We start from the raw sequence: 15,202 nt of genomic DNA on the forward strand, positions 1-15,202 counted from the left end.
CTTTAAAATCCCATCCATTGCATTTAATGTGGTTATGGAGTGCAATGATAGTTTGTGACAGTGCGGAAATACATGTGAATTTTGATAGATTATTTACGCTATGCTACGGTTGGTGGCGATGATTAATATTTCCAAATAATTAAATTCATTCATTTTCAACCGTAAAGTCTATATCAATCATGTGGGCGGTCGCATCATCAAGGTTTGTCCTTCAAAGCTGCTGGAATCTTACAAATCTGAAATCATCCTTGAGTCGAATACAGAATCTGTCACAAACAGCATGCAAGGTAAGCGGCAGGAAAACAACTGATCTAGATCAACAACGCAATGGCAGATATCATAGTGCTGTTTACAGTTCAGAATACATGATTTCTGACTAGCGTTATTGTTATTGTGACGACGTCTTGCCCAGTTCCAAATAAGATTATTTTTATAAACTCTTTATGTTTGATGAGTTAACACAGATGATCTGTAGTTCATGCATGCACATATTTAATACAGAATGCGTATTTGGCTCCACTGAAATGGCTTTGGGGCTGGATTTGAGATGAAAATGCATCTACATCTTTAGATTGATTTCTTGATTTAATCTCATTCCAGAATACAGCTATTGTTGAACGCTGTTGGAAGGTTCCTTTATCAAAAGAGGGAAAGCCACCCAGACTACATCCTCGACGACACAGAGTGTACCGCTTGTTTGAGGACACAAAACACAAACCACAGGACAAAATGGAGCTCATCCTCACCCAGACGGTGCCCAGTGGGTGCTCTTGCCTTAAGAAAACGTGTTAAAGGAGCAGTAAGCGATTTCTGAGAAATGCTGTTGATATTTGAAATCATCAAAACAAACATGCCCCTACCAAAAAGAATCACACCCCTATCTTGCCTCCGCCCCCAAATTTCTGAACATGCTATTCAACACAGGCACCTCCCCCATCACTACTGGACACGCCCCTTACTGGTGATTGGCTACAAGTGTGTTTTGGTGCTCGGTCCGATCCACTTTCAACAGCGTTTCTCAGAAATCACTTACTGCACCTTTAAGTATGATTTAAAAACTGGGATTTTTATGTAATATTTATTTTACAGAGCTCGGTGGACGAGGCAACACAGTTTTTGTGAAAAAATCACTGGGCCGCAACAAACTGCTACCCCAAGGTCTGGCTGTCTATCCTTCACAGGAGAATAAAGGCATGTTTGCAGAGGAAATAAGGGTTAGTTAAATCTACAAATCAATTGCCATTAAATGAAAATGTGCTGAAAATGTACTCGTGCCAGGGGCCAGGAATGTTTAAGTGGGTGTGCCTACATAAAATTGGGTGGGCAAAATATAGAGTATGAAAACTGCATGTCAAATTGCCAACAGAAAATACAGCACAAAGGTTCAATACACAATACTTCTAAAACATTTATTAACATTAATGTTAATTTCAGCGTTTACTAATAAATTAACTGTTAATAATCATACCTGAGCTAATACAAACAACAATGAACAGTCGGATTTTTATTAAGTAACATCAACAAAGATGAATAAATATTATAACAAATGCATTGCTCGTTGTTAATGTTAGCTAATGCATTAACTTGCATCAACTAAAGCATTACGGGGTCAAGTACAATGTTTATGTGTTTCCACAAAGGACGCATCTATTTAGTGGATCAAACACTGTACCTATGCTAATATGAGCTTCAAATAAGCTTGGCTCAGAAGTTTCCAATCTATAAATTCAATCGGGATATCCAGTATATACTTTTTAAAGAACTGACTGATTGATATTTGTTTTTCTATTTCCACAAACGTGCGCATTTTACTATTATGTCCTTACGTCGTAAAAACATTACGAACACTGTGGGTGGGACTAACAGAAACTGACGAATAATCATTTTGACAAGTGTATGGTATGCGCTTGAAAGGAAGAGTAAAGTTATAGTGAAATGAGATATTTATTATTATTGTTGTTTAATTAATTACATCCATTTGAAAAATGACCAACTTTTAATTGGGTGGGCTCATGCCCACCTGGGCCTACCTGTAGCTTCGCCACTGCTTCAGGCCATCCAAGCTGTGGATGAGTTTGTTTCTTAACAGATTTGTAGAAATTTAGCATTACATCACTTGCTCACCAGTGGATCCTCTGCAGTGAATGGGTGCCGTCAGAATGAGAGTCCAAACAGCTGATAAAAACATCACGATAATCAACAAGTAATCCACACAACTCCAATCCATCAATTAATGACTTGTGAAGGGAAAAGCTGCATGTTTTAAGAAGCAAAACCACCATTAAGACTTTTTAACTTCAAACAGTTGCTAAAATACAAGTCCTTTGTCCATAGTACTGCTCGTCTGAATCAGGGGAGAAATCTGCACACATCAAGCACTGTTTACAATGCTAAATCTACATTTCTCCAAATCTGTTCTGACGAAGAAACGAAACTCATCTACATCTTGGATGGCCTGAGGCTGAGTACATTTTAAGCAAATGTAAATTTTTGGGTGAACTTCAGCATCATTAACATAATTTCAAGTGTTCACGGTTTGCTTTGTTTTTTCCTGTAGCTTCTTCGGGAGGGACGGCCAGAGGACAGAGTCCAGACCCGAACAGGACAGCTAGTGAGTTCTTGTGTGTTTTGGACTATAAAACAGTAATATATCCATCCAACCTATTGTGTGTTTGACTACAAAATTACACGTTATATATTTTGGTATTGGTTTCCACATGAGCTGCTTCATGTTGTCTTTGTGTTCTTGGTGCAGACTGTTGAATTCCTGAAGAAAACTCAGCTTGAAGTTGCCATGCACACTTCAATTCAGTACTCGCTCACTAAAGAGATTGTTTGCAGACAATTTCTTAGACGGGTAAGGGAAGTATAAATTCTGTCAACTCAGAATCTTAAAAGGGTGAAATTTATTATTAGTATTCTTGTTTACATTAGTATATTTGTGTGTATAAAAGTATTGCACACCTACATTGTTCACACAATCCAATGCAGTGTTTTTTTTTTGTTTTTTTTACAATTTGTTGTATTTCTGTCCACAGCTCGGTGTGGTTGTGCCAACACATGCCTTGACTCTTCCAGAAGAACCAATCACAGGGCCCGGACAGTACTGGTGTAATGTCACAGTAAGTGAAACACAGTAAAACATTGACTTTATAATAGTGTTATGATAATTTAGCTCTCATATAATTAATTAATTGCTTGCAGAACTTGCTGTTTGAATGTTTTTTTCCCTCTCTCAGGTGAACGGAGTGGACTCAGTCAGGGTGCTCATGTCTGTGGTGCTGTTTGTGGAGCCCAGTCAACGGTTGCTGATGAAGAAAGAGGCAAAGCAAGAACAGTCGGATTCAGAATAGTGTTTTCTTTGCTAAAAATGTCGTGCAGGAAACAACTTGGAGAATATACGCAAGTAATTTGTACAAATAAAATGATTTTTGTTTGTTTATTTTTGTGTGGTCAGTTGTTCAGGCTCATTTCTGTGTCCTGAAGAATTGTTTTTGTGTTTATTTGCGTTTATTTATTGTATTTTTATTAACATAAAATCTAAATGGCTGATGAAAGTGGTGATGCATCAAGTGACAAGTACATATATTTATTTTGTATATTTAAAAAATAAAAAGAATAAAATAAATATTCTGTATAAAACTTATACATTTTTATAAACTATTTTCCCTGTAACATCAAAATGCATCATTTTGGAGAGAAAAAGCTTAATGTTTATTGTGATTGATTGTTTGATTTATTATATATTTCATTTATTAAACACATATACGTTATTTATTTTAAATAACACCGTATTATTCCTATTTTAAGTAACCTAAATCACGTTTATTCTGACTGCTGCATTACTTTTGTGGGGGTTTTTTTTCTCTCCAGTCTTTGGGCATATTGTGATATATGATCTTATTATTTGTCTCTTCACATTAATTACATTTTTACACTACTGCACATGATGCATTAGTGATTATGTTACGATCTATTATATATGTCTATGTAAAAATCAGTATTAAGTTCATATTCGAGTAATTGATGTGAAAAGTTGAGTAAAACCCCCAAATTCAAATAACATTAAGTCATTGTTCAATTTAAAGGGGTGGTTGACTGGGTTTTTTCTAGGCTTGATTGTGTTTATGGGGTGCAGTCTAACATGTGTTCATGCTTCGTTTTTTAAAAAACGCATTATTTTTCACATAATTTACCTTTATTCCACACCGATCTGTCCCTTCTCTAACAAATGCCTCGATTATTTTTCCTCTTCTCTAAAGCAGCGCAGCATGGCCTCGCCCCCTTCGTTGCGTGTTCCCGGGGGTGGGGTTTATCTGGGTTTGTGACGTCACGAACCCAGGAAGTAACTTGTTGTAGTCCCTACCAGCCGTTTTTGTAGGCATTGAACTGCCAGAATTTTAAAAGATGATATCTCCGTTTGCATTGAACTTTCAGCGCTGCAACTTTGCAGATATTGTTTATGCTCCAACAGCAACATACACACTAACTAACGTTAAAAAAGTGAAATCGCAATCAACCACCCCTTTAATGTTCTTGAGCTCATTCCTACATTTTGAGACATTTTATGCATTTAGCATTAAAGTACTTTTAATCTTCTGCAACTCTATGTAAAAATCTTGTAATTGTCAAATTATATTGTGAAGAAACTTTATTTTGCACAGGTTTGTGTATTTTTATTTCTGGCAGTGATATAGGAACTTCACACATAAACGTGTTTTTACACACAAAATGAAAATTAGTATATATTCTACAGGTGCAATAAGGGTGTTAAACTTTATTTATGGTTCTACGACTAAGAATCAACATTCATATGAAAACAAGCAGTTAAAAGGATGGAAAGATTTACTCAAAACACTTTTTACAAGGTTTTTTTGGTAACACTTTACCATAAGATAGCATACATTACCATTTCAACATTTTTAATATTAATTTGAAGCTATACATTAACATTAGTTAATACTGTACATAATTAACAAAATATTTAACACTGAAATTAATAAACGCTGTAAAAAAAATCAATACGTGACGCATTAACTAATGTTAAAGCAGCACTATGTAACTTTTGGCGCTCTAGCGGTTAATAAACAGAACTGCACACATCCCGCGGAAGAATGTTCCAACCGGAGCTACTTCTCTAAGTTTATGTCTATGGCGATTCACGCAGGTATGTGTTACTCCGCAGCGGTGACGACCCGACCAGGCTACAATAGTCCAAATATAAGTACTTATTATAAGTGTACCGTAGTGATTCGGAATAAGACAAAAACGCGGGTTGGAAGATGAATTCATGATGTACTCGCTCATTATATACATTTCGCAAATTTTGAACACAGAAAAAGTTACATAGTGCTGCTTTAACATAGAGATCCTTATTGTAAAGTGTTACCAGTTTCTTTCACATTTTCAATCATTAATTTTATATATGCCACTGCTCACGATGGCAGTGTGGAAGACAAAACCCTTCCAGACAAACAAGTCATGACATCCCAATCATTTAATAAACAAATAAATCATGTGAACCTACGCAGCTACTATTATGTTACAGGTGACCCAAAACCTCGTGACAAAACCCAATGTAGTTCAAATGGAAAGATAATATCAGGTAGACAATTGGGAGCCATCTTAAACATTTTATTAGCAGCCAATAGTGCTTTAAAAGTCCTTAGCTCCTTTCTGAAACAATACGAACTGGTATACATCTCTAAAAGCTGGCAAAAATATCACATTTCTGTTATCGGCTGCAGTCTCTGACAAAATCTGCTCAGCGTTAGGTAGTGGTGTGCGCAACATCTTGATATCCAGTCCATTAGAATCCGTACTTGGCTTGCGTTTGTCGTCGAGTCAACTTGTTTTCGGCCCAGTTGTTCTTGAGTTCCAGCTCGCGTTCCTTGGCCTGATGAATCAGATATGTGATTTGGTGCTTGCGTCTCTGTTGTCCTGTTGGCTGATCTCCTTTTTTCTGAAAATGAGATGGAAAAGTCAAGACTTTTTCTTTCATTTAGCTCCTTCAAACAAATAGCCATCAAAAAAATGGACACTTGAGGTGCTCACCTTGCTGAAGGACTTGCGGGGCTCTGCCTCTGTTGTCATGTTCTTTGTCAGCCATTGCTTATTGCCGCTCAGCTGATCGTCTCCTTTGATCTCCAGGAACTTGATTTCCTCTCTTCCACGATTCTGTTTGCCCTGTAGTCGCCGAAACTGGAAAAATACAACAAAATATCATTTTGAACTAAATCTTGATCAACCAGGACAAGTCATGCTAAAACTTGCTGTCATGATGCTGGGATGCACTAGGTAGTTGTTAGAACATTCTTAATGGTTGCTAAGTCATGACTTACCGGCCCAAGTCAAAAGACCCCACCGCTATACAAAATTTTACACCTGTTTTGCAATCACCAGGCAAAATTATACATAAAATCTCAACAGTATGTATGATATGAAGCATTATTTCAAAGAAGTGAAATAAATACACACCAAAGAATAATACTTAAGAGTTATGGAGTTAAAAAATGTGATCAGCTAAGAATAACATTTCCCCATTCAATATGACTATACAATAATAATAATAATTATTATTATTTATGAAAATAATATTAGTATTATTGTTACGTGCTCTGACTGTTGTTCCCTCCCCTTTTGTTACTGGTGGCTGTATTTCTCCCCTTGTTATTGGTTTCTTCCTGTTTTCCCGCTCTCCGCTGTTTCTCCGTTTCTAGGTGCTGTGATTGGTCGGATAATGTGTCCATCATGATTATCTCGTGAAACATCCAATCATCAACTGGTTCAGGATAAAAGACGCTGTGGTGAACTGAGGAGAGGGAAGCTTGGAATGTTTGTTGGCTGTGCCAGTTTGTTTGATGCTGTTTCTTTTAGTGGTTCGCTTGCTTGCTTGTTGTGTTTGACACAGAGAACGTCTTGTCTGACATAAACTTCACCAGCCCGGAGATAAAGGAAAGGGAAGTATGTCACGTGACTTACATTGTGCAAACATGTAGGATAACTTCTGTTACACACAATAGGGAAAGGAGCGGGTGCAACCTCATGTAAGTTTTGTTTTGTTAGTTAGTGAAGCTTTAGGTATGGCGTGTTGAACGCCGACGATTTCTTTATTTTCTGGTTTTGTTTCCAGTTAGTTTAGAGGGTGGAGAATTAGTTAGTGAATGTTTTGCTTTTGTTGTTTTCTTTTGTTTTGCACTGCTCATTTTCTTATTCTCCGAGTCTTTCCAAATTAGCCGTATTTTTCCTTTCTTTGTATATAGTTGTAAATAAGGGTTTTGGTTGGTGTTTTCATTTGTGTAAATTATATTCCCTTTTGTAAATAAAGCGGCTTTCCAAATTAGCCGTATTTTTCCTTTCTTTGTATATAGTTGTAAATAAGGGTTTTGGTTGGTGCTTTCATTTGTGTAAATTATATTCCCTTTTGTAAATAAAGCGAACCACTTATTGTTATGTTGGTTGTCCTTGTGTCATTCTCCCCCAGTACTCCCCAGAGACCAAAATTATAGGGTTGTGTTTACATTTTATTATGTACGTCTTCCTCATACCTCTATGCCACCAGGGGACGTAACAATTATTTAAATTACAAGAATTAAATCAATAAAGAGATACTCTATTGCAAGATACAAAAATTAGAATTTAATAATAATCATAATATTTTATTACTTAAATTACAAAAAAAATTATTAATATTACTAAGAAATGTATAATATATACAAATAAATTACTATTGCAATAATACTATTATAATGTACAATAAAAAGCAAGAATTTAATAAATCATCATACTTTAATCTTTTAATGATTAAAATTACAAAAAAATAAACAAATTAATATATTACAAAGAAATATAAGAAATATATTACCACAGCAATAATATTATACTGTACAATAAAAATGAGAATTTAATAATAATACATATAAATGTTGGTATTGTTCTAAATAATACTTTTATTTTATCACTACAAAAAATATATTTATTGTGAATAAATAAAGAAATTACTATTAGTACTGTACAATAAAAAATAATCTAATAATAATAATTAATATTATATTTTATTTCATTATTATTTAAATTACAATATGTTACTATAACGTTAATACTATATATTTTTTTAAATATAAAAAAATGTTTAAAAAATACCAACAACAATGATCATTATTTTATTTTAAAGAATAATAATAAAATTACAATACTAATATTTAAGTCTATGAGTGGTACTTGGGTAGTTGACAAATATACCGTAAATGTGTCCTATGGTGTGACAGCAAAAATGTAGAAAAAAAAAACTAACAATGAAGAAAAATCTCTCTTATGCTATTTGTATATTATTAACAAGAAATTAATTATTAATAATGATTATTATTTTCGAAATTTTGCTGTTACACCATAGGACACATGTACGGTATAGATGTCAACAACCCACTTATACTTCAGTCATACTTCAGCTTGGAAAATATGGAAATCCATATAAATAGAGAACAAACACATCCCTGAGTACCAGAGATGCTACAAACAACTCACTGCTTCATCATTGAACAATGAAGAGGACCCTGAATCTTCTTGCTCATCAGCCGCAGGGTTTGGGTCTTGGTAATATCCCTCACCATAGTAATCCTGCCAAACATATGCATAAAACATCAGTTGCTGAAATGACAAGGAACACACTGGTGTATGAAGCTTATCAATAATGACATGTTTTACCTGTGGAGAAGTCTCTGGCAGTGGATTTGCGGGATACTCCTGGTACTGCTGTTGATATTCTTCCGTCTGATAGTCTTGCATGGCTCCGACTGACCTACTGTAACTGTCTGCTTTAGAAACAAAGTCCAGCGGAGCGTCCTCCACACCGGGTGGAGGGTGTAGAGAGGGAACATACTGTTGAGAATGCGGGTTTTGAGACATCACAGGCTGTGCTGAGCTTTCCGGAAGGGAAAAGTAGTTCTCTGGAGTGAGTTCATCGTCACTTCCCTCTTCATCCGCGGCCATTTGTTTGGCTAGCTGCATCGCCGCTGACTTTGCAGCTGCTTTGATGGCGGACGGGGACGGGCTGGTTCCAGAAAGACCCTGGGACTTTGCCTGGGTTGCCTTTGGCTTATCTGATCCAGGGCGTTTGGTTAGAGTGTGCGGCAGCAGGGGCCGCTTGGTCTCCTTCACCACCAGATTCTTAGGCTGGGGCAGCAGAGAGGACAGACCACCACCTCCCTGGAAGAATATGGAGGAAAATATTCTTATTTACAATTGACTTGTTCGGTGTTGCGTCATAGCTGTGTGGGCGGAGTCGGCGTGGGGGAAAACAGTCCTTTCCCCCTCATTGGAAAAGCATGGTGTTAACTCAGAATGGCCTACATAAACTTATTTCTGCCGCTCGACAGAGCAACATACGCATAAAAACTGAGCCGTATTGGGTCGGACTGTCCATACGGTATCTGTGACAGGACAAACGACCCAACGGAATGGCCAGAGGTGTCGTTTCCCAACATTTTTTGTTACCTAATTGAGCAAGAGACAGCTTAGGCTACTACAAGCCTATACGAGACGGCTTGTGAAAGAAAACATTTGTCGTTTTGTTTTGCTTAATTTTAATAAAGTGATAAAGACTTGAGTAAAAGCCTGTCATACTTTCTTATTGATATATTAAAACGTTTTTTAACATTGACAAAACAGGTAACATGAAGGTCCACTGAAGTGCCTTGAGATGTGCAGCGTTATTGTGTGTGGTGTGTGCTGCGGCTCACAAATACATGCCTTAAAATAAAGATAAGATGAAAATATGTATATAAAATACCAAAAAACATGGTTATTGGTTACTATAGTTAAACCATGGTAAAAACAACATGTTTTACCGCAGCGTTATTCTGTGTGGTGTGTGCTGCGGCTCACAAATACATTCCTTAAAATAAAGATAACATGAAAATATGTATATAAAATACCAAAAAACATGGTTATTGGTTACTATTGTTAAACCATGGTAAAAACAACATGTTTTACTACACTAACCATAGTTTAACCATGGTATTTGTAGTAAAAAGTTGATCTAGACAAGTACATGATGGAAACTGTTCTAAAGCAGACAAAACTGCATCTCTATATTCATCCTATATGTGTCCTCTTAAGGTGAAATAAAAAACATGTTTACTATAGTTAAACCATGGTAACCACAAATTAACCATGGTTTTGCTACACTAACCATGGTATTTGTAGTAAAACTGTGGTTATAGGCTACAATTGGTAATAAAAACGCCCAAAAAAACATGGTTAGCCTACTATACTTTTACTATAGTAGGCCTAATACCATTGTTAATTTTCGTAAGGGATTGTGTATAATAATATGAAATAAATGTTTTAATAGATTATGACATCACAAAATATCAGGGAGTGAGATTTATTTGATTGTGATGCGAAGGAGGGTTACTGTAAGCCCCATCAGAACTGGGTTGCGGTGCAGGGGGACGGGACTAACGACAGATCATTGCAGTGTATCAGTCATATACATCGTCAGATCAGGTTTTTTAACTTATTAGAGGTGCAGAACGCCACACAGCAACTTTTCGGCATTGCATCAAGCAAAAATCAATCGAAATAAATCACAAAGAGTAAAGATCAAGCACTAACAAGGTCTCTGCGCGTTAATTCGAATGGTTTGTTTTCCCCCACGGCATAAACGGTTATGACGTTTTTGTGGGCGTTCCCAGCAATGCCGAACAAGTCAATGATGGTAAATCCACCCAGACCATTTACATTCAATTTTTTGAAAATTATATTGTAAAATGGGCCATCGTTAGAATGCTGTGGTAATGATGCCACAACCAACAGCTCATTAACATATGCCTGCCCACCTTAATCCTTATTCATGAGAGAAAGAACTACAATCCTATGAAGCATTGTGAATGGCATAATTAAAATAAAAATGATTCATATAAACTATTGATTTATTGATAAAACATTGATTATGTGTATAGAAACAATATATTTTATGTTTACTGCAAAATATGCAGAGTGGAAGTATTTGTTGTGATTCCCTGATTGGTGGAGATTTCTGCAGAATCATGGGTAATGTAGTTTTTCAACTGCAATTCTGCTGTAGTACATGATTATTTAAAAAAAAAAAGTTGAAATAATGTGGGCTGATGATTCTAGCAAAAGCATATACTATCAATTACCAACACCGTAGCTCACAGTAGGTTTGTTTTTATTGGTTTATAAGTTAGTGTTAAGAAAAAAAATGAATGAGATTTTTACTTCCGAAACCTGACTGTTGCCCTCTATAAAGGAACAGTAGTAAAAATACTTAATAGATAATTATAAATAATTTATATCTAATTACAGATATTTAATAATAGTTAGTTTAGATATTTAAATGTCAAATATCTTGTTTAAACCTAAGGATCAGATAGCTAATTATAAATAATTTACGTCTAATAAATATCTTTATATCTAATTATAGATATGTAATATTTAAGATCTTTTTTATATTTTAGTTAAATATAAAAAATAGCTTGTTTAATCCTAAGGGTCAGAAGAGCGGGTAAAAAAAATATTCATTTCAAATTAAATTACTGCTGTTTTGATGAAGGGAAAAAAAGCCTTCTCCAATATTTTTTTTTATCCATACCTGAGGAGCTGATTTCTTTCGGACGGGCTCGCCCTCATCAGAGTCAGACTAGAACAGAAAAACACCATCAATCAGAAAGAGCTTCAGTGAAACGATTGGCATTAACGGATCAGTAAAACTCACATCTGCTGGTTTTATTTCAGGAACGGTGATTTTAACGGGTTCTGTGCGTTTTTTGGGTTTGGGCAGATCCAAAGTCATCCTCTTAGGTTGAGGAGCTGATGTCTGATCTGCGCTCGATCGGATCTCCGCGTTTCTCGGCGAGGGCAGAGCTGCGAAAAGTCCGCCGATCTTGGCCGCAGGTCGAGCAGGCGAACCCGGCGATTCATCGCGATCACTGTCGTCGCTGCTGTCGTACGCTACCAGAGACATCTCCACCGATCAGATCAGTTCAGAAGAGTGTTATCAGACACAAGAATCGCTGACTTGCTGCTTTTGCATTACTTTCACCAAAGCAGCTCCACTGATCTCATATCCTCCCGTACTCCCAGGTTTGTATGGACAAATGCTGTCTGTAAATATCTTACAAATCGAAGATCACAACATCGATGCCAAATTCAACGCTTGCAGTAGGAGCCGTGCTTGCTTTTTAAATGAATATTTTCCCTGCAAAACACGAACAACACATGGCTATATTAGTCTAAACAAACAAGTGATAATTGTTTATAATCATAAATCGTTCCCCTCAAACCATTTAGACCCATAAACATTTTTTTCTTCCACCATCGTGAAGTACATCCGCTGCACCGCTTCAGAGGACTCAGCAACACTGACACCAACTGGACTGGAGTGGAATGTCATCAATAAACAAGACCAAACCCTGACAATAAATCAATCAATCAATGAATAAACTGGAAAAGCAACAACAACAAATAAACTCAATGTTATTATATGTGATAGTCTTGCAAAACCATAATTGACCCATAGCTCTACTCGAGAAGCTCTATATCTAACCCCTATCCTACATAATGTATTTTTATGATATTTCACCATAAAGACATTGGGAATTGTTAAGACAGATGGACAGATAAACAGACGTATGCTCTTATGCTCACCAAGGCTACATTCATTTGATCAGAAATACAGTGATATTGTAAAATATTTTTTTAAATAGATGTTTTCAGCATCATTACTCACATGATCTGATATGCTGATTTGCTGCTCAAGAAATATTTCATATGATTGTTGAAAACAGTTGTGCTGCTTCATATTGGTGTGGAAACCGTCATTCATTTCTTCAGGATTCTTTGATGAATAGAGAGTTCAAATAAACAGCATTTATTTGAAATGGAAATAATTTGTGACATTACAAATGTCTTTTTTTTAAATAAATTTAACACATCCTTGCTGAATGAAAGTATTAATTTCCTTAAAGAAAAATCTTACTGAGCCTAACCTTTTGAATGGTGATGTACATTTGTACAGAAAATAAGCCATGCGTTTCAGCTGGTAGCATGTGTTTTGTGGCATAAAAGCAAGGAAACTGAGTATAACATTTGGTTGGGTTTATTAATAAAGTCTGCAGAACACATACAATTTTTCTCAATGATAAATAATCTTGCTAATGTTGTCATGCTGAAACATAATACACCGTCTCTGTGGTAACTCAGTACCAGTAGCTTTTACGAGGCCTTCTATCTTCCTGAATGTTCATTTTCTCCATAACTTCTTCCTCTAGGGTTTTCAAAGATGGCGTGAATGTTTTCTGAAGCGTGTCTTCTGGTGATGTGTCTTTGGGTCCATCTGCAAGGTACATAAACACTCTCAGGTTTCTGATAACTGAGCCATATTTAAATATCTGAATGTCTAATACTCTAGGTAAAAATGCATTGTTTTTAAACTTTTGGAAACCTCACCTTTCCACTGCTGGGGTATGATGCCATCTCTTCTCTGATAGACTGGTTTGGGAATAATCCGTCCTGTCCTGACAGAAACACGTACGCGCTCGCCCTCTTCAGTGTATCTCCACTCGATATCTGTGGGCTTCCTGAGAAACATTAGACACAGATACATACATTAAGAGCTGGGTACATTGCGTTCTACTATATTTATTACTCTATTTCATGTTTGATGCTCACCTGTCAGTAGGGTCAATTAATGTAACATCCTTCAGCATCAGAGGAGCTTCACTGGCGATGTAAGTACCCCGGTAATCTCCAGATCTGCCAATATACCTGTAATGCTGGAAGAAAGTGTTTGAAACAATTAAAAGTGCTGTTTTGCAATGAAATTATAACTGTAAGAATCGTACTAGTTTTAGGTAAGTTTTACTCCTACCGTGTTGAGGCCCTCGAGTATGACCCAGGATCGACGCCGAAACACCTGAGCAACTTTGCCCTGCTTTCCTTTGTCCTTTCCAGACAAAATCTCCACCTGGTTTGAATTATGGTATGTTATATAGATATGCATTGTGAAATAATACAAATATAAAAAAGACAAACATATATTTTTTCCTATTAAGGCAAGTTATAATGTGAAAAATGACTACTGAACTGTTAAATGTATTATTTATTTGCATTTTTTACCCCTTTTAATCAATTTTGTATGTATTTATTTTTAAAAAGTTTTTATTTTCTTTAATCCCATCTTAATTATTTATTTTATACATTTTTTTCAACACTGATTTTCTGTAAACTTTTCCACGGTCCCACTAGCACTCCCTCACAACCACTTATGGGTCCCCGGACCCCAGATTGAAAACCCCTGGTTTAAACAATATCAGTACTATTTACATTTCAGTGGACTAAAAGGTGCCTCTGATCTGCAAGCAGTCAGGTGGGGGAAAAAATACCTTCACTAAGCATTAAAAGCTTTCAAGATATAAAAGACATAAAGGATCACTTACTGTGTCACCTCTCAGCACATGCCAGTCCTCATTTGCAATAGGTTCAACAAACACCTTTCTTCTTTTCTTGCCGGGTGGATTGAGCCGCTGGGCTGCGATCGTCCACGGTCTGTTTGTCCCATAACGATAATCATGTGGAAATGCAGCTTTTGCTGCCATAGAAAGCAACGCTGTCAGTCTCATGCTGCTGTGGATGATCAAAACAAAGAACCAGTTAAAAAACGCAGACAATTCACAGTTATGTCTGAAATCTACATTTGAATGACCTATATTTTGTGAATTTCTACGTAGAAAAAAATACAACATATTTTAGGTGGCATATTCTCCAATGACAGTTTGTAACGCTACAGCGGAATCTTCACTTACAGCAGTCTCTTTCTTGTGCTTTGTGACCAGTGTTTCGGGATTATGTGTAGGGTTTTTGTAGCGGCCCCACATAATACAGTGATATACTACTTACCTGAATTATTGCTGCGGCTTTAAGATGCACATTTAACTAAAATAACCGAATTTATTTTGCGGTAATCATAAATTCTACATCCACAAGGGTAACATGCGCTACTTCCTTTTCCTTTAGAGCCAAGCGACGTAGATGTCAAAATAAAAGTCTCGATTGGCAGGGCACACGTTCTAAATAAATAACAAAGACAAATGAAAAGAAAATAATAAATTAAAATAAATGACAGTCAGGGTATGCTACTAAATTGCATTTTTTAATTGAATAGAGTTATTTTAATATGTTT

The 15,202-nt window shown here is 36.1% G+C and overlaps 3 protein-coding genes across 5 annotated transcripts; 1 reads left to right on the top strand and 2 right to left on the bottom strand.

The window, feature by feature from the left end:
• Positions 1 to 3,442, top strand: mrpl9 (mitochondrial ribosomal protein L9). The gene is made up of 7 exons (XM_016462407.1): positions 1 to 287; positions 601 to 760; positions 1,090 to 1,214; positions 2,558 to 2,611; positions 2,756 to 2,857; positions 3,039 to 3,122; positions 3,240 to 3,442. Exons 1-7 carry the CDS (start codon positions 180 to 182, stop codon positions 3,351 to 3,353), a joined length of 747 nt encoding a protein of 248 aa, XP_016317893.1. The 5' UTR covers positions 1 to 179; the 3' UTR covers positions 3,354 to 3,442.
• A 1,935-nt stretch (positions 3,443 to 5,377) lies between these two features.
• prcc (proline rich mitotic checkpoint control factor) lies at positions 5,378 to 12,376 on the bottom strand. The gene is made up of 6 exons (XM_016462484.1): positions 11,738 to 12,376; positions 11,615 to 11,662; positions 8,704 to 9,204; positions 8,524 to 8,616; positions 6,055 to 6,201; positions 5,378 to 5,962 (listed from the first exon to the last, which is right to left on the bottom strand). Exons 1-6 carry the CDS (start codon positions 11,984 to 11,986, stop codon positions 5,810 to 5,812), a joined length of 1,191 nt encoding a protein of 396 aa, XP_016317970.1. The 5' UTR covers positions 11,987 to 12,376; the 3' UTR covers positions 5,378 to 5,809.
• Positions 12,377 to 13,092: 716 nt separating this feature from the next.
• LOC107669969 (probable 39S ribosomal protein L24, mitochondrial) lies at positions 13,093 to 15,048 on the bottom strand. Of its 3 annotated transcripts, none has more exons than XM_016462403.1 (6): positions 14,920 to 15,048; positions 14,460 to 14,643; positions 13,892 to 13,987; positions 13,693 to 13,796; positions 13,471 to 13,601; positions 13,093 to 13,357 (listed from the first exon to the last, which is right to left on the bottom strand). In XM_016462403.1, the coding sequence occupies exons 2-6, from the start codon at positions 14,640 to 14,642 to the stop codon at positions 13,221 to 13,223; spliced, it is 651 nt and encodes a 216-aa protein (XP_016317889.1). In that variant the 5' UTR covers position 14,643; positions 14,920 to 15,048; the 3' UTR covers positions 13,093 to 13,220. The 3 variants fall into 3 exon arrangements, with proteins under 3 accessions (XP_016317889.1, XP_016317888.1, XP_016317890.1); XM_016462402.1 differs by having other exon boundaries at positions 14,460 to 14,646; XM_016462404.1 differs by lacking the exon at positions 14,920 to 15,048 and adding an exon at positions 14,826 to 14,884 and having other exon boundaries at positions 14,460 to 14,646.
• Positions 15,049 to 15,202: the final 154 nt, after the last annotated feature.

Source organism: Sinocyclocheilus anshuiensis, unplaced genomic scaffold (genome assembly GCF_001515605.1).
Source record: "Sinocyclocheilus anshuiensis isolate Anshui unplaced genomic scaffold, SAMN03320099.WGS_v1.1 scaffold160, whole genome shotgun sequence".
NCBI classification, from domain to species: domain Eukaryota; kingdom Metazoa; phylum Chordata; class Actinopteri; order Cypriniformes; family Cyprinidae; genus Sinocyclocheilus; species Sinocyclocheilus anshuiensis.